The sequence below is a fragment of the Anomaloglossus baeobatrachus genome, chromosome 7 (assembly GCF_048569485.1).
Source record: "Anomaloglossus baeobatrachus isolate aAnoBae1 chromosome 7, aAnoBae1.hap1, whole genome shotgun sequence".
In the NCBI taxonomy this organism is placed as follows: domain Eukaryota; kingdom Metazoa; phylum Chordata; class Amphibia; order Anura; family Aromobatidae; genus Anomaloglossus; species Anomaloglossus baeobatrachus.
The window spans coordinates 281359433-281381807 of record NC_134359.1 but is presented as its reverse complement, the minus strand read 5'-3'; the positions used below and the strand labels follow the sequence as shown (position 1 = coordinate 281381807).

Below are 22375 nucleotides of genomic sequence, written 5' to 3'. Positions count from 1 at the left end.
CTGGTCTCGGATGAACTGGCGGAGATCCTCAGGGCAGTTCCACAAGAGTTGCTCCGTGATGAACAAGTCCAGGATCTCCGGTCCGGTGGAAAGCTGCAGGCCTTGGGTCCAGTGGTCGGCAGCTCGGGCAAGTGCCCGCCGGTGGTCAGCCCAGGAGTCCTTTGGTCCCTTCTGTAGGCTCCGGAACTTCTTGCGGTAGGACTCTGGAGTGAGGTTGTACTGTTGGATCAGGGCCCGCTTGATGGTGTCGTAGCCCTGATCTGCCTCAGCAGGCAAGTCACCAAGGATATCCAGGGCCTTACCCCTTAAACGGGGGGTCAGGTATTTGGCCCACTGGTCCTTGTCCAGATGGTGCTGCAAGCAAGTCCGTTCAAAAGCAGTCAAGAAAGAGTCCAAGTCTCCATCCTTCTCCAGCACTGGGAAGTCCTCAACACGGACCTTTGGAAGTTTGGTGTCTCGAAGGTCACATGTGGCTGATGAGGGCCGGAGCTGAGCTAGCTGCAGCTGGTAGTCACGCTCTGCCTGGCGCTCTTCACGCGCTGCCTGCCGCTCCGCAGCCTCAGCCTCACGCGCTGCTTGCCGCTCTGCCCTGCGCTCTGCCAGGAGTCCCTTGTAGCCCTCCTGGTCTCCAGCCTGGAGAAGGGCCATAGCCATTTGAAGAAGGCTATCCGAGCCTCCCAGGCTCGGTGGAATGGCACGTGGTGATCTGCGGCCCGCTGCGGAGCCTGGTGATTCACTGTCCCTTGCAGAGCGGAGGGCTGGCATCTGGCTCGTTGAGGACCCTTGGGTGAGCTGCTCCTCATCTTGTCCATAATTGCCAGCTTGTGCGCTGTCCTCTGCAGAACGGTTTTCTGGCGTCGAGCTCCTGGAGGACTCGTGGGCAACCTCCTCATTACTGTCCACAGCACCGTCCTCCCTCTCTTCGGCTCCTGCCTTAGCATTGGCCAGTTGCATAGCTCTGCTCCTGGTGCCATCAGCCATTCTTGCAGACTTTTGGTCACTGACACAGAACTGACACCTGATGCCTCCACACACCTTACAGTATCTGCACTCTGACACTCTAGTGTTGAGCTAGTCTGAAGACCCCAGCAGCCACAGCTGCTGCAGGCAGTCTTTAGTGTCTGGGAGTATGGTTCTCACACTCACACACACTATTATCTCGATCCCACCGCTATGCCACCAATATGTCACAAACCACCGGGGGGGTCACTCAGAAATCCCCCGCGCTGGCTACCAGTACGTCACAATCGGGGGGTAACAAGTGGGGGTCACCCCTCCTTTATACCTCCCGACCGACAGACAGAGCACGTGACGCGCTCTCTAGCGCCCCTCTTATAGTCAGGCCAATTATGGGATTGCCCGACCATAAGCCAGGAGGCCGCTATACTACTTATGCCGATTATTGAAGGGTCCCCGGTGAGAGTAAGGTATATATTCCTCCGACCTCCGCGGGCGGAATATATAAAATCTCCCCGAATCTCACTGGCCTCCCCACAATAATCCTTGGCACAACTCGCTGCCACCAACCGCTTCACGGTAACTATTAGCCGAACACACAGACGTGGGATTCAAGATCGAGATAACAGAACAGCCCAAGATTAATTATATAATTTAATCAGCCTAAAGCACACTAGAACTACAATATATACAATAGGGAATCTACAGAATATACAGTTATGTCAGAGTACAGTTACAATCAAAGCATGGTTTACAGACAGGCATACACAGTTCCAGCAGTTACCTTGTTGCGTCTGGCCACAGGGGGGCGCTGTAGACCAGGTTTCCAGGAACTCCCACAGATGTTTCCTACACGTGACCCCCAGCGAAAGAACACTGGAAAATGGCCGAAGTAGGGTTATCAACCTGGCCAAATCCAGGTCCCCTCCTACCTTCGTGACCTCACAGGGAGCACTGCTCCACCCCTGGCTTGAGTTATGGACAATATCCCAACATGGAATATGGGCCATAACTTTGCCTGGGAGCGTCGTAGGCGGACGCCAATGCTCTCATTGTGACAGTTATGAATTTAGCTACAGAACGAGGGGACTCATGACCTGTCTGCCAGTTCCCCATTGGCTGATATCACGCCTGGGGCATTTCCCAATGTCCTGCTCCCATAAAAAGGGTGTGCCGGCATCGTCCGCATGCGGAGACACCATTTTTATGGTTGCCATATTTATCGGAAATATGGCTTGCGAGATATGAACCATTTTTTACTGGAGTCGTTCTGTCTGGCTATTTCCATAGCCTTGCTAATGAGATACAACTCTTGTTACAGGGGGACGGCAGGGAGTCATCCTGTGTCCATTGTTCCCACACCACCTCATTTCCATATCACAGGACATGGCCATGGAGGTGTAAGTGGAACACTGAGAACAAGAAGGGAGGGGGCACTGCCAGGGAGTGATGAGCGATTATGACTGGAGTCATAATTCATCTTCATATCCCGGGATTTGCCTCACAGGCAGCCACATCGGTTTTTCATTATATATGAGAACTTTTCTTTTTACTTTTTTTTTTTTTACTTTTTTATTGTAGTGAAACAGTCTGGGAAAACATGGCACGGATGTGCGTCAAGACAAGGAGACTGGATGTGGCCAAAGTGTGCCTGGGAAAAATGGGCCACGCCAGGGGTGCCAAAGCACTGCGGGAGGCAGAGCAAGAGCCCGAGGTAGAAGCCCGGGTGGCCATGTTGGCCGTACAGCTGGGAATGCTGGTGGGTAATGTCTGTTGTGTTTGATCCACACAAATATCAGGTATTGGAAATGGGCTCGACGCAGCCAATTTATGTTTCTTTGATTTCGTTTTTTTTTTCCATAGACCTAGCCAATATGGGGCTTGGGTTTTTTGCTTGATAAGTTGCCGTTTTGAATAACACAGATGGATGTGTTCTGGATCTATATCATCTCTTCTCTTCGCAGGAAGATGCGGAGCAGCTATACAAAACCTGCAAACGTTACGATCTTCTCAATAAACTGTACCAGGCCTGGGGTCAGTGGCAGAAAGCGATTGAGACTGCGGAGAACCATGACCGAGTCCACCTGAGGACCACCTATTATCACTATGCAAAGCACCAGGAAGCCACGGGGGACCGGAGTGTGTCTCTCACCTAGTAAGTTCACTGATGGTGGATTTGGTCTTAGGAGAAAGCGAGCAGCGCGTCTGAGGAACACATCACTGACCTATTCTTTCTGTAATCCTTAGCTTTGAGAAGTCAGACACCCATCGCTTTGAAGTTCCTAGGATGCTCCTGGAAAACCCTCAGACCCTGGAGAGCTACATTAATAACAAGAAAGACAAGTAAGGTTCTCCTGTACAGAGGACACTATGAAAAATATTACACGCATTTTGAGGTCTAGAGACACACATTGGGAGTAGAATTCATTGTAGATGACTTTTCAGGAATCATTTATCATATACACCGATCAGACATAACAGAGCTGAATCCCTTGTTCCACCAAAACCTACTGTATACCAGAAGTACCCCACAAGACCTGCTGTATACCGGGAACACCCCACATGACCTGCCGTATACTGGGAACACCCCACAAGACCTGCCGTATACTGGGAACACCCCACATGACCTGCCGTATACTGGGAACACCCCACAAGACCTGCCGTATACTGGGAACACCCCACAAGACCTGCCGTATACCGGGAACACCCCACAAGACCTGCCGTTTACCGGGAACACCCCACAAGACCTGCCGTATACCGGGAACACCCCACAAGACCTGCCGTTTACCGGGAACACCCCACAAGACCTGCCTTATACCGGGAACACCCCACAAGACCTGCTGTATACCAGAAGCACCCCACAAGACCTACTGTATACCAGAAGCACCCCACAAGACCTGCTGTATACTGGGAACACCCCACAAGATCTGCCGTATACTGGGAACACCCCACAAGACCTGCCGTATACCGGGAACACCCCACAAGACCTGCCATATACCGGGAACACCCCACAAGACCTACTGTATACCAGAAGCACCCCACAAGACCTGCTGTATACTGGGAACACCCCACACGCCCTGCTGTATACTGGGAACACCCCACACGACCTGCCATATACTGGGAACACCCCACAAGTCCTGCCGTATGCTGGGAACACCCCACGCGACCTGCCGTATACTGGGAACACCCCACAAGACCTGCCATATACCGGGAACACCCCACAAGACCTGCCATATACCGGGAACACCCCACAAGACCTACTGTATACCAGAAGCACCCCACAAGACCTACTGTATACCAGAAGCACCCCACAAGACCTACTGTATACCAGAAGCACCCCACAAGACCTACTGTATACCAGAAGCACCCCACAAGACCTACTGTATACCAGAAGCACCCCACACGACCTGCTCTATACTGGGAACACCCCACACGACCTGCCGTATACCGGGAACACCCCACAAGACCTGCCGTATACAGGGAACACCCCATAAGACCTGCCATATACCGGGAACACCCCACAAGACCTACTGTATACCAGAAGCACCCCACAAGACCTGCTGTATACTGGGAACACCCCACACGACCTGCTGTATACTGGGAACACCCCACACGACCTGCCATATACTGGGAACACCCCACAAGACCTGCCGTATGCTGGGAACACCCCACGCGACCTGCCGTATACTGGGAACACCCCACAAGACCTGCCATATACCGGGAACACCCCACAAGACCTGCCATATACCGGGAACACCCCACAAGACCTACTGTATACCAGAAGCACCCCACAAGACCTGCTGTATACTGGGAACACCCCACAAGACCTGCCGTATACCAAGAACACCCCACAAGACCTGCCGTATACCAAGAACACCCCACAAGACCTGCCGTATACCAAGAACACCCCACAAGACACACTCCACAAAACCTGACATGTATCCGGAACACCCCACAAGACCTGCTGGTTACCGGTAACACCCCACAAGACCTGACGCATACCGGGAATACCCCACAAGACCTGCTGTATACCGGGAATACCCCACAAGACCTGCCATATACTGGAAACACCCCACAAGACCTGCCATATATTGGGAACACCCCACAAGACCTGCCATATACCAGGAACACCCCACAAGACCTACTGTATACCGGGAACACCCCACAAGACCTGCCATATACCGGGAACACCCCACAAGACCTACTGTATACCAGAAGCACCCCACAAGACCTGCTGTATACTGGGAACACCCCACACGACCTGCCGTATACTGGGAACACCCCACACGACCTGCCATATACTGGGAACACCCCACACGACCTGCCATATACTGGGAACACCCCACACGACCTGCCGTATGCTGGGAACACCCCACGCGACCTGCCGTATACTGGGAACACCCCACAAGACCTGCCATATACCGGGAACACCCCACAAGACCTACTGTATACCAGAAGCACCCCACAAGACCTGCTGTATACCGGGAACACCCCACAAGACACACTCCACAAAACCTGACATGTATCCGGAACACCCCACAAGACCTGCTGGTTACCGGTAACGCCCCACAAGACCTGACGCATACCGGGAATACCCCACAAGACCTGCTGTATACCGGGAATACCCCACAAGACCTGCCATATACTGGAAACACCCCACAAGACCTGCCATATACCGGGAACACCCCACAAGACCTGCCATATACCAGGAACACCCCACAAGACCTGCAATATACCAGGAACACCCCACAAGACCTGCCATATACCAGAAACGCCAGACAAGACCTGCCATATACCGGGAACACCCCACAAGACCTGCCATATACCAGGAACACCCCACAAGACCTGCCATATACCGGGAACACCACACAAGACCTGCTGTACACCAGGAGCACTTAAAGGGAATCTGTCACCAGGTTTTTGCTCCTCCCATTTGAGAGCAGCATAATGTAGAGACAGAGACCCTGATTCCAGCGATGTGTCACTTACTGAGCTGTTTGCTGTTATTTTGATAAAATCACTGTTTTCTCTGCTGCAGATGTAGCATACAGAGCTCATGAATATGCTGGACTACCTGGCAGCACACCAAGTAGTCCTGTAATGCTGATCTCCTGCATAGTAAACATTGGTTATAACAAAATTACACTAAGCAGCCAAGTAAGTGACATATCCCTGGAATCAGGATCTCTGCCCTTATGTTTTGCTGCTCTCAGATTTGTTGTCAAAAACCTGGTGACAGATTCCCATTAACAAATCCTGCTGATTTGGAGATGCTGTCATCTAGTCATGACGTTATCTCGATTTTGTCCTCCTGAAAGTCACTGACATTAGTTCGCTTGCTCATTTTTCCTGCTTCCACATCACTTACATAAATTGACTGGTCACTTGCTGCCTCCTATATCCCACCGCTGTTATTCATTTCGCTTGTCAGGGATTATGATGCTATGGCGGATTTCTGCATATCGCCTTCATTCTGGTTTGTCTGGTCCCTTCCTTGAAACCTTCATTAATTCCTTCATGAGCAATTTCTTTACACTCAACTGTTGGAGTGTTTCTACAGATCTGCACCCTGCTGTACCAGAGATTACCCCCCACCCTGAAAATTGTGGGGTCTCCTAATGCTCACATTAAACTATACTATTGACTGACATGAAAGGGTCCCGCTGCCCAGTAAAGGACATATTTCACCACTGCTCATCTCTGTACTATTACTGGTTGGACGCTGCTTAGTTTTGAATTAGTAGCAGGATACAAAGTCTACAAAAATACTTTATGTATAAGTGTGAACTATTGTTTTCTGGACGTCCCCATACAGGATTCTCTGGAAATGGTGGGCTCAGTACCTGGAGAGCCAGTCAGACCTGGACGCTGCTCTGCAATACTATGAGCTGGCGCAAGACTACCTGTCCTTGGTGCGAGTACATTGCTTCCTGCGCAACATACAGAAGGTAAGAGACTACGCAGCGTAGCAGTATACACAGTTTATCCACCCATATCGTGTCCACCGCCATTAACTTGTGAATGGCGGCAGCTATAGGCATAGAACTCGTGTCTAGGTATATATACCTAGATACCACCTATAGCGCCACCTGGTGGAAAAAACGGAGTTAGCATTTTTATCTCAAAAACGGAATGAGATAGAGGAAAAAAAGTGAATTAAAAAATTGTAGGGCCTCATCAATTCAATACGAATCGACACCTTGCAAACAGAAATGCTATGATATGAAACCCCTGACCCCCCCAAAACACTGAATGCTGGTCACGCATCTGGCGCTCATTTAACTTTGATGCTCAAAGTGGCCACCATCAGCTGCAATGCACATCTGGCCTCTGCACAGCATACTGTATCTTGCTGCACGTTGTGCAATATGGTAGGTGACACGTTTGCACAAGCATCTGTGATATGTGGTCGTAGGTCCTGCAATGTTGGTGGAGGGGTCGCATACACCTGCTGTTTGATGTGACCTCACAGAAAGAAGTCCAATGGAGTCAGGTCAGGTGAGCGTGGAGGCCACTCCACACAGCCACCATACCCAATGACTTGTAGGAAGGTCTCCATGAGGTATCGCTTCACGTCCGCAGCCTTGTGAGTTTTACACGTTCTAATCTTAGCATTTCTGTATGCAAGGTGTCGATTCCTATTGAATTGATGATGCCCTACAACTTTGTAATTCACTTTTTTTCTCTCTCGTTCCGTTTTCGAGATAAAAATGCTAACTCCATTGTTCTCCACCAGGTGGCGCTATAGGTGGTTTCATTGCGTAGCGCATGGCTACTTTACTATACCTAGACACCACTTCTATGCCCATAGCTGCCGCCGTTCTCAAGTTAATGGTGGTGGACAGGATATGGGTGGACACACTGTATACTTCATGGAATCGTTCCTCCATCCTGCTACTTTTTCATTCTAGGCTTCAGAAATTGCTAATGATACTGGCAACCTGGCCGCGTCCTACCACCTGGCACGTCAGTATGAAAGCCAAGGGGATCTAAAGCAGGCAGTGCATTTCTATACCCGAGCACAGGCTTATAATAACGCCATCAGGCTTTGCAAGGTTGGTACATGCCCTCTAGGACCGCACTATCCAGGGACAGGGTCCATTAATGTCAGGTGTGACCCTAATACTTGTTCCCATACAGGAAAATAATCTGGATGATCAGCTCATGAACCTGGCATTGCTCAGCACCCCGGAGGACATGATGGACGCAGCGCGGTACTACGAAGAGAAGGGAGAGCAAATGGATAGAGCGGTCATGCTGTACCACAAGGTAGAAAACCGCTAAGGAGTGGATGAGAAGAGTATTGCTAAAGCAGATCTGTCAGCTTAAAATGCTGCTTTATATGAGGGCAGCCTATTGTAGCACCAGGTCTGTACTTCCAGTGGTCAAAATGGCACATTGGGCTACTAGGGGCATTGAAACACCTAGGCAAGTAGGTGCTATGCTTTACAGGCTGCATGTGCCAATGAGCTGGACACATCCACCAGCGTCAGCCCCCTTGCATGTCTGCCAAGCTGCAACCTGGCAGAGAGCATAGCACAGCACAGACCAGTTGCCCGACCATGCCTCTGGTCCGCGCTGTCAATCTTCAGGAGCACACCATCTCTGGATAAGCAGGAAGCAGTGCGCTCCTGATGCTGCATCTCCTTTAGCGAAGACCGATTTATGATTGTGTTTGAGAGCTGTATAAATATGAATGTATTCAGTGAGCGCCCCCCAGTGGTGGCTGCAGGAATCAGGGACTCTGTCAGCACAGAATGACTGATCAAACCAAGCACAGGCTCTAAGTGCATCATGGCATGGCCAAACATTTAAGTGCACCTTCCCCCTGTTTGTTTGCTATTTATATCTGCCCTTCTCTGGCTCTGTAAAGCCAGATCTGTCAATAAAAGAAGGTGAGGGTGGAGATAGAGGGAAAACAAGTAGCTGGAAAGGTGCACTTAACAGCAATCTGTCACCAGGTTTTTGCCACCTAATCTGAGAGCAGCATAGTGTAGGGGCAGAGATCCTGATTCCAGAGATGTGTCACTTACTTAGCTGCTTAGTGTAGTTTTGATAAAATCTTTGTTTAATCAGCAGGAGATTATCATTCCTGGACTATTTGGCGTGCTACAGGTAGTCCAGCATATCCATGCGCTTTGTATAACTGCTAGATCTGCAGCAGAGAAAACAAATGATTTTCTCAAAATGACAGCAAACAGCCCAGTGAATGACACATCACTGGAATCAGGGTCTCTGTCTCTACATTATGCTGCTCTCAGATGAGGGAGCAAAAAACGTGGAGACCGATTCCCTTTAAAGGGTTTTTGTCAGCACAGAATGACTGTTCAAACCAAACACAGGCGCTCGGCGCATCATGGTGGTGCCAAACATTTAAGTGCACCTCAGATCTGTTTGTCTGCTATTTATCTCTGCTTCTATAAATCCAGCAGAGCTGTCAATCAAAGAAAGTGGGGGTGGAGATATGTGGAAGACGAGTAGGTGGGAAGGTGCATTTAAAGGGGTTGTTCACTACATTAACATTGATGGCCTATCCTTAAGGCCCTGTCACACATAGAGATAAATCTGCGGCAGATCTGTGGTTGCGGTGAAATTGTGGACAATCAGTGCCAGGTTTGTGGCTGTGTACAAATGGAACAATATGTCCATGATTTCTCTGCAACCACAGATCTGCCAAAGATTTATCTCTGTGTGTGACGGGACCTTTAGGATAGATCACCAATGTCTGATCAGTGGGGTCTGACACCCCTTTCAATCAGCTGTTCTCTGGCGACAGCAGGTGGCCGGAAATGCTCAGTTTGGGAGCTGCCCTGTCTCCTGATGGTGGCCGCACCCGGGTACTGCACATCCTTCTCCCATTCAAATCAATGGGAGGCAGATGTGCAGTACCCAACTGCGGCCGTGATCTGAAGACAGAGCAGCTCCGCAACAGAGCATTTCCAGCTGCCAGCACTGAAGACAGCTGATCATCGGGGGTGCTTGGTGTCAGACCCCGGCCAATCAGACATTGATGACCGATCCTAAGGATAAGCCATCAATGTAAAAAGAGTGTACAACCCCTTTAAATGTCTGGCCCCACCATTATGCACTGTTTGCCTGTGCTTTGTTTGATTAGTCATTCTGTGCTGACAGTCCCGTTAATACAACACTGTTTGATGGGAAGCAGTGGATTTGGGGCTGTTTATTACAAAAGCAGAGTTCACACCTCTGGAAGGATATTATGGAATTTGCTTGGAATTTTAGCTCTATACAAAATTACGTTTGCACTTTAGAATAGTTGCCGTTTCCTTGCGGTCTTTGAGGTCTCCTTACATCTTCGTCAGTTCCATGTTTTAGGCATATACAAGCTTTTCTCTTTTTCTCCCCTCTTGCGTCCAGTCCGGTCATCTCTCCAAGGCGTTGGAGTTGGCGTTTGCTACGGAGCAGTTTGGGGCTCTTCAGCTGATAGCCGAGGACCTCGATGAGAAGTCGGACCCGGCCCTCCTCGCTCGCTGCTCAGATTTCTTCATCCAGCACAACCAGTTTGAGAAAGCAGTGGAATTACTATTAGCAGCTAAAAAGGTAATTTTTTTTTGTGAACACACAAAACACAATCCATCTGTTAAATGAGTAATGATCGGCACTGTAACGCTGTGTACAAGGGTAAGGGTGAACACGGGAACTAATGACTTCACCCCACACCAGGATGCAACGTTTCACCCCATCAGGGATTTTATCACCCAAATACACAGTGTACAGTGCAGGTATATACAGTCCATACATTTCCATACACTGTGTAGTGGCCGTTCTCGGGTACTGCAGCTCATCTTCTATTATAGTGAATGTGATCTGAGCTGCAGTACCTGAGAATAGCCACTACATAGTGTATGGAGCTGTGCTGATCCAGCTGTGTACACTGTTCACACTGACAGCCAATCAATAGGAGTGCAGTGATGGATCCCCACCCGTCTCACATTGATGACCAATTCTGAGCACAGATCATCACTATTTCAGTCTAGGACAACCCCTTTAACAATTAGGGGAAATAGACATGACAAATGTAATTAATATAGCAGGTAGAAGCGCTTCCACGCTGGCGTTGGGAAATAAGTAACACATGACAGAAAGTTGTTGAGTCATAGGTAGACTCACAGCAACAAACTTCAGATTACTGTCATGAGTGTGCATGCTCAGCCACCGATGATATTACAAGAGCCAACAAAAGTTGTGCATGCACAGTCACATGATATTGCCAGAGCCAGCAGACGTTACGCATGCACAGTCATGATATTGTCAAAGCCTGCAGAAATTACGCGTGTGCAGTCATATGATATTGCCAGCCGAAGCTATGCATGCGCAGTCGTATGATATTGCCAGTCAGTTGAAGTTACGCATGCGCAGTCATATGATATTTCCAGCAGAAGTTACGCATGCGCAGTCATATGATATTTCCAGCAGAAGTTACGCATGTGCAGTCATATGATATTTCCAGCAGAAGTTACGCATGTGCAGTTATAGGATATTTCCAGAGCCAGTTGAGATTACGCATGCGCAATTATATGATATTGGCATGGCCAGCAGAAGCTACGCATGCGCAGTCATATCATATTGCCAAAGCCAGCAGAACAGTCGTACATGTGTAGATGTGTAGACAGGTCATGCAGATTCCTAATAGATGAGTTTCCTTTGTATAAGGCATATAACACAAGCTGCCAGGTTGCTTATATTATGTATCTAAGATCCATTTATTAACCATTTGTAGTGCCAGTGATTGTAGGCTGGCCAATTAGTTAATTTATACAGGACGCTGCTTTTATTTTTTGTTTTGACCTTTTTTTGCTTAGTTTATGTACTGTGGGAAATGATGTCACTATTGTAAGGACTGTGTATATCTTTCACGTTAATGTGTATTTCCTTGACAAAGACCTTTAATGCTTAAAACTCTGTATCCGGCTGTGGGGTGAATATTAGTTTGTATTGTATTATGGAGTGCTTTTTTTTTTTTATTCCACTATAAGGGTAGAGGACATATAGCCGCCCCTGTCCGGGCACAGTTTTCCTACATTGTGGCCAGACTTGGTCTAACCTAAAAGGCTTCCACTTTTGTGCGGATCCTATGTATCAAAAGTCGAGTAAAGGAAAAGTAAAGTGGAGTAGTTTTCAATAGCAGATGATTTTTCACGACTTTACCTTTCCTTTGCACCACTTTTGATAAATCTGCCCCCGAGAGTCCAGTGATAAATGATGCTGCTGTCCCCATGTCCCACGTCTGGTGTATATCTGTCCGGCAGTACTATGATGCCCTTCAGCTGTGCCTGGAGCAGAATCTCATCATCACCGAGGATATGGCAGAAAAGATGACCGTGTCCAAAAACTCCAAGGAGCTTAGTGAGGAGGCCAGACGGGAACTGCTGGAACGGATCGCCGACTGCTGCATGCGACAAGGGAATTATCACCTTGCAACCAAAAAGTACACCCAGGCTGGGAATAAGATAAAGGTAAGACTTGACATTTGGATAGAGCCATGCACCATATCTGTTTCTTTTACCACTGACGCCATATCAGAACAGGATGGCAGCCCTTTGTTACAGACATGACCAATCCTGTAGAGTAGGAGTCGGCAATCATCGGCACTCCAGCTATATTCAGCTGATGATCCCTGCAACCTCTCGGCATTTTTTGACACCACAGACCATCAGGTGACTATCATGACTTCTTGGTAGTTGTAGTGTATAACTGCCGGAGTGCTGCAGGTTGCCGATTCCCGAATAGTTCAGAGAAGAGGCAGAATGGAGCAGGGAGATCCCCCAAAGTATCTGACTTCTTATGTTCTCTCTTTTCCCTAGGCTATGAGATCATTACTGAAGTCAGGTGACACCGAAAAAATAGTGTTTTTTGCCGGAGTTTCCAGACAGAAGGAGATCTACATCATGGCGGCCAATTATCTGCAGTCTCTGGATTGGCGGCAAGATCCCCATATTGTCAATAATATCATCAACTTCTACACCAAGGGAAGAGCCCTCGACCTTCTGGCTGGTTTCTATGATGCCTGCGCTCAGGTTAGTGATCGATACGAAGACATTACAATGCATGGCAAACCCTCCATTGACTCTTCCTGGACCTTGTCCGTACCTTAGGTGGAGATTGATGAATTTCAGAACTATGAGAAGGCCATGGGAGCGCTGACCGAGGCGTACAAGTGTTTGTCTAAAGCCAAAATGCGCAGCCCAGAGGAGCAAGAAAGACGACAGTCCGATATGCAGAATAAAATCACTCTGGTCAAGAGGTTTATCCAGGCGCGCAGGTAAGGGATCCAGAGATATTATTTATATATATATATATATATATATATATATATATATATATATATTAGTGCAATGCAGGGCTACTGCATTACAAGCTTCTCCTTAGAATGGGCCGTCAAGATCAGATCACTGGAGGTCTGACTGATCGGAGAGGTCCCGCGTCATGTCCCTTCATTGTGCACCAGGCCCTGTACTTTTAGCACTTGTTGTGTATTGCAGCCCTATTTACTTCAGACATAACTGCAAATACAAAGCTGTTCCTGGTAAATAATAAAGGGGAATCGACGCCTACTGGTCTACTGTGACCCTTACAGACAGCTGATCAGAAGGTCCTGGGGGTTGGACCACCACAATTTGATATTTGTGGCCTATCTAGTTTTGTAGTTTAGTGGAACCCAATGCCCAAATGTCACTCTCACAGCCAGTGTAGAGCCAGCGAACTGGGTTAGTGGACCCACTGGACCACAGGGGGACCCGAGCTTACCCTTTAGTGGGAGGGGCTTAACTTAGCGCCCACCGTGAGGCGCATGCCTGATACCACTCCCAGGGCAGGTGATAGACTCAGGAATAGACTTGTAAAGGCGGGGTGACTGAGGCAGGCTGGACAAGCAGGTACAGACAGGAATGGTGGGCACGGCAGGGGTAGTCAGGTATGGGAAGGCAGATACTGGAGACAAACGGGACCTGACAACTGGCTAGCAGACTGGTATACTGACTAACTGAATGTGTTGCCCAGGCACCTCCCCTAATGGGAGGATGCCTTAACTACATAGTGCCACTCAACCATAGGGTGAAAGGCATTTCCTGGAAATAGCGTGCCAGCCCTTTAAGAGAAGAGCCAGTGTGCACGCGTGCATCTTAGATCCTGTGCTGTATGTACAGGGCCCAGGAGGGGAAGTATGCATCAGCACACATGGATGGTCGGGGAAGTGCCTGGGAGGATGCGACCTGGCCGGTGCGTTAAGTCGGTGTCTCTGCAGAGACGTCGGCACTACACCAAAAAAATACAACCATGCTTTGCTCCAATATTACTTGTTCCTTATCAGTGTGGGTATTTGGGTTGTCACAGGTCGTACTCCGCAGACAAGCAGGAAGCCATCAGGCAGTGCGAGCTGCTGCTGGATGAGCCGGAGTTGGAGGGCGCTGTCCGTATTGGCGACGTGTACGGTTTTCTGGTGGAACATTACACGCAGCAGGGAGACTTCCAGAAGGTATGGTAGATGTCAGCGTTTCTTCAGCAGCGATGTGATTCCTACCTTGTGCACATTACATATGCCTGGATATTACCTGTGGCTTTGGTCGCATCCATCTTCATGCTGTCCTTAACGCATCCTTTCTCATCAGGCGTACCGGTGCCTAGAAGAAATGAGGTCCAAGATGCCCTCCGTCAATCTCAGCTACTACGTACCACAGGGCACGGTAGAGGCCGTGTATCGTGCCCTCAACATCCCACTAGCACATAAGTCAACTGAGCACGTGCGACACAACAGCGTAGAAGACAGCGAGGAGGTGGAAGAGGCTCCGGACATAGACTATGATGGTTAACCCTTTCCCTGTCGCAGGTTCAGCGTCTTGGCTCACGGTCAGCACATTTGACATATTTCCATAACATTTGATGCCTTTGCAGCGAACGTCACTGCTGCTAATAACCTGAATCCTACAACATGACACCAGCATGACGAGTGACCCTGAATAATTCTATACCGTTTTTGCAGCTCCGATGGGCCCCATGTGACCCCTGTTACATTTTTCTTGTCATATATTCGACATGTGGTATCAAGATGTGGTACCATAAAGCACTGAGGTCACAGCCTGCAGTTATAAGGGATGTGCTGACTTTTGCAACTTATGTATATATTGCTACAGTGCATCTAAAGCTATGTGCACAGGTTGAGTGGTTGTAGAAATTTTTGCATCTCTTGACAGGAAAAAAAATGCATGTTTTAGATGTGGTTTTTTCATGCTTTTTTCATTACATTCAATGGTGAAAAACGCAGAAGGAACTGACATGCTGTAGATTATTTTCGCCACCAAATCTGCAAGGAAAAAACTCAACATGTGCATAATACTTCAGGTTTCTCATTGAATTTGCTGGCAGTTTTGTGACAAAATGCATCAAAAAAATGTGATAAAAAAATGCACTGTGTGTACAGAGCCTTAGGCCCCCTTCACACGTCAGTGAAAAACACACTTTTTTCACTGACGTGATAAATGTGTGTATGTTCCTCCATGTGCCGTGATTTTGGCACATGTGTGATCTCTGTGTGCTATCTGTGATAATACACGGAGATCAGGCACTTATACTCCCCTGTCCTCGCTCCTGCTCTCCATGGTGCTAAAGTCTCCCATGATGCCATGTCCGGCCGCCGCTGTCTCCCCTCTGCAGCTACTTCCGGGTTGGCTGTGTAGTGCATATTCATGAGCATAATTAGCCGGCCTGGAAGCAGGAGACAGCAGCGGCTGAAGACAGCATAGCTGGCGACGGGTGAGTTTAAAAAACTTTTTATTTTAACTGTATGTGATTTTTCTGGTACATGTTTCACGGATCCCACCATAGTGTGGTTCGTGTCACATCAGTGATGCCAGAAATAAACGGACTTGTCTCCGGGCGGAGCACCCGGACACGCGTGTACGCCGCACAGAAACACGTCAGTGAGAAATCACTGATGTGTGCAGACCCATTTATTTTAATGGGTCTGCATATGTCAGTGATTCTGGTACATATAAAAACTGCAACATACGTACCAGAATCACTGACGTGTGAAGGAGGCCTGAGAAGCCTAAGTTTCAGTAAAACATGACTGCAAGATCAGACCACACAGGGTTTGCTTGCAGTCTGCTACCATGGAGACTCATGGTTCTGCATAGGAGCTGTATACATTGATTATTTTATTGATAAAACAATTAAAAATTCTTACTTTTTTTATTTAGGTTCATTGAAACAATAAAAAATATAGTTGCAAAAGTGTACATACCCCATGATGCAACACAGAGAATGGAATTATCCCCAAACCTTTGTGATGTCAGCCGTTTCCCACCCACCAAATTGTAGCCAAAGGCACACAGCTTTCCTTCTCCAGTTTCATGTTTTTCCCCAAAATCACATATGAAACCACCGTCCTGCTCTTACTTTTTTTTTTTTATATACACTATTTACAGCAAAAGAGAACCTAAAAAATGTGTTTTTATATCAGTAAATTATTTTTTATTGTATGTTTCTATATAAGTGTAAATATATATATTAAAAAAAAGATTTTATTATTTTTTTTGTATGGTATTTTCTGGAAAAATGGGCAAAACTTTCATCAAATTCTCCGTGGAGGACTCAACACATTTGTGCCAGTCCATTGATCTCAGTGGAATATTACGTAATGCTTCATGTCACCATAGGTGGCACTGCGAGGAAATGTGACACTTGCTATGGATCTCACAACAGATTAGACAATAGGCTTTGTCTGGCATTGCAGCTTTGTTCCATCCACGTGAGGCATTGGGGGAGGGGTGATGGTCTATATTTGTCCAGATGAGGCCAGATATACAACAAAACAGAGCTAAAACCACAACAAACAAGGGGTAAATCGGGGACACTTTAACAACAGTGGGCCCTAGTGCTGATAAGAGGGAAGATGGACACCTACCTACCTACCACTGGACCCTGAACTCCTAGCCAGTCCCTATATTGCCGAGCAGGAACCTGAAGCCCTGAAAAGTCTCTACAATAGTCCCTGGCTAGGGAGTGGGCAGGTAAGGATCACTAGTCCCACTGCTGCACTGAAACAACTAACCAGGGAAGGAATATAGACAGGGGGAAAAACAACAAATATCTGCTTCGGACAGGACTCCACCAGCTCCTTACGCCTGCAGGCCAAGCATCCAAATGAATCAGATCAGAGAATAACCGGCACCCTCTGCTGGTAACATTTGACTTTTTGCATTCTGGGAGTTGCAGTTGTGCAATATCTGAAGATCTCAAAATAGCGATTGCAACCAGATGTCAAGTTCAGACGCAACCAGAGAAAATCAACCCGATAAATGTAAAACCTTTCCTCCCGCCGCGGTGCGTCAACTCCAGCTATTTACCAGAATTCCACATAAGGTGTCTCCCGTTTGCTCGTTTGCCAGGAGGAGCCGCCCTGTGCGCAGAGTCGTGAGAAGATGATCCCGCAGAGTATATTTAGCCCTTTTTTTGCACGGTATCAGCCCTGCTTAATATAGTGTGTCCTCTGTGTGACTCCCCGTCTGCCTGTTCCTCTTTCCTGCCCCGGGACTCTGTGTTCAGGATATAGAATTGAGTCAAACAACATGAAAAAGGAAGTTTGGTTTCCTACTTACAGCAAAAATGGCTGCTGCTCTCGTCTCTGCTTCTATGGAGGGGGGGACAAATCTCAGAAATGTGCACAAGACGTCTTTAAAAAGCAATTAAACATTACAAACATATCAGATTTAGTGTTCCCAACCTGTGCCGCAGGTGCTCCTCTTATTTTACCCCTTTCCCTTTTAGGCCATGTGCGCACGTTGCGTTCAGTAACTTGCAGAAATGAACGCATCCTCTGGCGGAATTTGTCTTTGTCAAATTTGGGTTTGACCACATAAACGCAGGAAATACGCAACTGTTTTTATAGCGTTTTAACCGCGTTTTACATGGATTTTCTGAGCTTAAATTGAGATGCGTTTTCAACACAAATACACAACCAAATAAAGTTTGAACATTCAAACAGAAGGAAAAAATTAAAAAAATATTAATCTTTAAATCATACACTAATAATAATAAAAATAATTTTATTCATTTATATAGCGCTGTTAATTCCACAGCACTTTACATACATTGGCAACACTGTCCCCATTGGGGCTCACAATCTAGAGTCCCTATGAGTATGTTTTTGGAGTGTGGGAGGAAATCTGACTACCCGGAGGAAATCCACGCAAACACGGAGAGAACATACAAACTCTTTGCAGATGGTGTCCTTAGTGGGACTAGAACCCAGGACCCCAGCGCTGCAAGACTGCAGTGCTAACCACTGAGCCACCACAAGACTGCAGTGCTAACCACTGAGCCACCACAAGACTGCAGTGCTAACCACTGAGCCACCACAAGACTGCAGTGCTAACCACTGAGCCACCACAAGACTGCAGTGCTAACCACTGAGCCACCACAAGACTGCAGTGCTAACCACTGAGCCACCGCAAGACTGCAGTGCTAACCACTGAGCCACCGCAAGACTGCAGTGCTAACCACTGAGCCACCGCAAGACTGCAGTGCTAACCACTGAGCCACCACAAGACTGCAGTGCTAACCACTGAGCCACCACAAGACTGCAGTGCTAACCACTGAGCCACCGTGCCTTTACCAAAAATTATTAAAGCAATTTAATAATTATGTTCAAAATATAGTAAAAGTATTGTTTGACTCATTTTTTTAAAGATGGAATGGATGTGTGGGCAAATGTAAACCTCTTGACCTCACTATAATGCCAAAACCGCATGCTTTGATTTTTGTCAAAAAAGCATGCGTTTAGCATAAAAAAAAAAGCAAGAAAAACGCTTGAATTTTCTTTTAGGATGCGTTTTGATAATTCTCATTGACTTCAATGTTAGCAAAACGCTGCCAAAATGGCAAAAACAATTGACATGTTGCTTCTTCAAACGCAGAGATTTTGAAAAATTTTTGTCAACAAAATCACTGCGTTTTTAAATCCATCGTGTGCACAAGAAAGCCCTATTTCCCATAGACTTTGCTTGGAAATCAAAACGCATGCAATTTTGCATTAAAACGCTGCGGAAACGCATGAAAAAACGCAATGTGCCCACATAGCCTCAGAATGGCAATCCAGGGCTGAATATTTACCATTACCCCAGACACGGAGGGAAGAGCAGTGAGGCATTACCCAAACTATTACCAGCCCAGAAGAAAAGAAGCCCGCCAGCATTAGGGTCAACCAGTGCTCCATACTTTCCGCTGGTGCTGACTCTTCACCCAAAGAGAAACAATGGTGACCATGCTGGACAATGACAAGCCACCTCTGAGATCCGTAGATGAGGTCAGTATTCTCCCTAATTATACATCAACCGTTTTGATTTTTATGAAAAAAATCAAAAACTTAAAAAGGTGGTTTGCTGGTTGTACCAGTTTATATTATTATTACATTTCGGGTTTTTATTCAGGTACATCCTTGCAGCTCTGCATTCATCTACTGCAGAGTGTTGGGTTATCCATCTGGCTAGCACCCAGATCCCTGCTAAATCTATAGTTTACCAGGCAATTAAATTGGGTAGCCAGACTATTAACCGGCCGGGGAGCCAGACCATTAACCGGCCAGAGAATCAGACTATTAATAGTCTGACTTCCTGGCCAGTTAACTGGCTGGGGATCCAGACTGTTGAAGGGAATCTGTCACCAGGTTTTTGCTACCTCATCTGAAAGCGGCATAATGTAGGGGTAGAGATGCTGAAACTAACGGTGTGACACTTAGATTACCGGCTGCAGCCATTCTGACCAATCAGAATTTTTAGATTTTGCAACGTAGCAGTGCTGATAGCTGACCCCACCCACATCGGGCTCTTTATAGAGATTGTACATTGACAGTGAGGTGTCAATCAGATGAAGGGGGTGTGCTGGACTGAGTGAGTAGTACAAGCAAAAAGGGTCCGGCTGCTTAAACAAACATAGCAAATAAACAACAGACTGGATTTTGACAAGACAGGCATCACTGAATTCTCTATGTTAACCCTTGCAGAATGCAGTCTTCAGATTACATAGCCAAAACCTGCTGACAGATTCCCTTTAACCAACATGATTCTTCTCTGGCATGACATCACACATTCCTGGCGCTCAGTCTGGTATCCACACAGACAGCTTTTCAGCTGGGCAGCATAGTGTTCTTATCCAACAGCAAGCCAAGCAGTTGATTTCTCAGCGCTCAGCTGGCAGGCTCAACAGTCGAGTTCCTCATTACCTGGTGGAGTGATGGAAGAATATATTCCTAGCATGTCACAGGGGCTGTTATTTCTACAGTCAGTCCTAGCTCATATCCGCCTCCCACCTCAAATCTAGGTCTTTGTTTTGGCCCCATCTAGATGCGATTCTTGGACCGAGTCATCTCCCAACCAGGTGCAAATACCATGGCATAAACCAACACTTCATTCCAAAATCCTATGTCCACACTCGTCCCTTGGTCAAATGTCCCCTTTCGCTGGAAAATCCCCTCTTCAATGGGCTGCTTCTGCCTAGAACCAATTCTTCTCTATGCTCAAGTTTCAGCAAGCCTTGACACTTTCAAAAAGGACAACCCTTCTCTCTAAAGCTGGTGTCACACATAACGACGACGACAACGACGTCGCTGCTACGTCACCATTTTCTGTGACGTTGCAGCGACGTCCCGTCGCTGTCGCTGTGTGTGACATCCAGCAACGACCTGGCCCCTGCTGTGAGGTCGCCGGTCGTTGCTGAATGTCCAGCTTCATTTTTTGGTCGTCACTCTCCCGCTGTGACACACACATCGCTGTGTGTGACAGCGAGAGAGCGACGAAATGAAGCGATCAGGAGCCGGCACTGGCAGCTGCGGTAAGCTGTAACCAGCGTAAACATCGGGTAACCAAGGGAAGACCTTTCCCTGGTTACCCGATGTTTACGCTGGTTACCAGCCTCCGCCGCTCTTGCTGCCAGTGCCGGCTCCTGCACTGTGACATGTGGCTGCAGTATGCATCGGGTAATTAACCCGATGTATACTGTAGCAAGGAGAGCAAGGAGCCAGCGCTAAGCAGTGCGCGCGGCTCCCTGCTCTCTGCACTGTGACATGTAGATGCAGCACACATCGGGTTAATTAACCCGATGTGTGCTGCAGGAGAGCAAGGAGCCAGCGCTAAGCGCGGCTCCCTGCTCTCTGAACATGTAGCACAGCGACGTTATGATCGCTGCTTCTGCTGTGTTTGACAGCTAAGCAGCGATCATAACAGCGACTTACAAGGTCGCTGTTACGTCACCGAAAATGGTGACGTAACAGCGACGTCGTTGTCGCTGTCGTTTAGTGTGACACCAGCTTTAGAACCCCAGTCAGAGGCCTCTCAGTCAAATCAGATTTCCAGCTTTGCACTGCTGAGGAACGATCGCCTCAAAAAATGGCTGCAAATGTAGTTTCTGGTTTGACTTGTTATCCTAAGTCAGTGATGGGCAACCTTTTGAGCTTGGTGTGTCAAAATTTGCCAAAAAAACGAACATAACTTGGGTGGTGTGTCACCTTGAGAAGAAAAAAACCATAATTTTGCGACTGCTTAGTGACTTCTTTGTTCATCTGTCAGTTGGTTTCTTTTGTTGATCTTGCTATTATTTAACTTGTGTGGGGTGCCGAGAACTAAGATAAGTGAGGGGGAGGGGGGATTCTTCCAGTGATGGCGAACCTGTGGCACTCCAGCTGTTGCAAAACTACAATTCCCAAAGCTTTTGCTTTGAATGGCCAGGCATGATGGGAATTGTAGTTTTGCAACAGCTGGACTGCCACAGGTTCGCCATCACTGATTATTTTTAGTGACTTTTTTGTTGCTGAATTTCATTGGCTAAATGTTCAATTGAAGGTTGGTATTTTGTACACTTCAAGCCCAAGCACCCGCTACTAAGTTCATCTGTTTCTTTTGTTGGTTTTGATATTATTTAATGCTGAGAATAAGGTCTCACAAAAGTAGGTAGAGGGAAAAATAGTGAGTAAAGCCATTGCTATATTTTTCAGGGTGCTAAAAGTGTCTGGTAACCTATTCCAGGCACTCCAAATTTCCTGTTCATAGTGGCACTCCTCTTGATTCTCCAAGCGGCACCTTTCTAGATTCTCAAGCTTTGACCTCAAGTCAACAAACACCTGAGCCCAGATGCTGTCCTGAAATTCTGCAAGTTGCATCTCCAAATCATAAATTTGTATCCACTGGAAACCATTTACCGTATTTTTCGCTTTATAAGACGCACTTTTCCTCCCAAAAATTTGGGAGGAAAATGGGGGGTGCGTCTTATAAAGCGGTACCGGGGGGGGGGGGGGTCCTGTCTGAGGTGATCAGGCGGCCGGGGCATGCAAGCGGCCAGGTACCTGTGCTTGCGTGCGGTGGCAGCCGGGTACCCGTGGCTGTGTGCGGGCGGCAGCGGGTGCTGTGTG

The 22375-nt window shown here is 47.6% G+C and overlaps 1 protein-coding gene across 1 annotated transcript in view; it reads left to right on the top strand.

Annotated features, from left to right (window-relative positions):
* The window catches only part of IFT140 (intraflagellar transport 140), a 239048-nt gene extending 222595 nt beyond the window's left edge, over nt 1-16453 (top strand). The window contains exons 19-30 of the mRNA XM_075318259.1: nt 2539-2716; nt 2922-3112; nt 3205-3300; nt 6773-6905; nt 7869-8012; nt 8098-8226; nt 10336-10518; nt 12228-12434; nt 12783-12995; nt 13074-13240; nt 14311-14452; nt 14586-16453. Of these exons, the coding sequence (XP_075174374.1) occupies nt 2539-2716; nt 2922-3112; nt 3205-3300; nt 6773-6905; nt 7869-8012; nt 8098-8226; nt 10336-10518; nt 12228-12434; nt 12783-12995; nt 13074-13240; nt 14311-14452; nt 14586-14786 (1984 nt within the window). The 3' untranslated portion in view covers nt 14787-16453. The remainder of the gene's footprint in view (nt 1-2538; nt 2717-2921; nt 3113-3204; nt 3301-6772; nt 6906-7868; nt 8013-8097; nt 8227-10335; nt 10519-12227; nt 12435-12782; nt 12996-13073; nt 13241-14310; nt 14453-14585) is intronic.
* The last annotated feature ends 5922 nt before the right edge of the window (nt 16454-22375 follow it).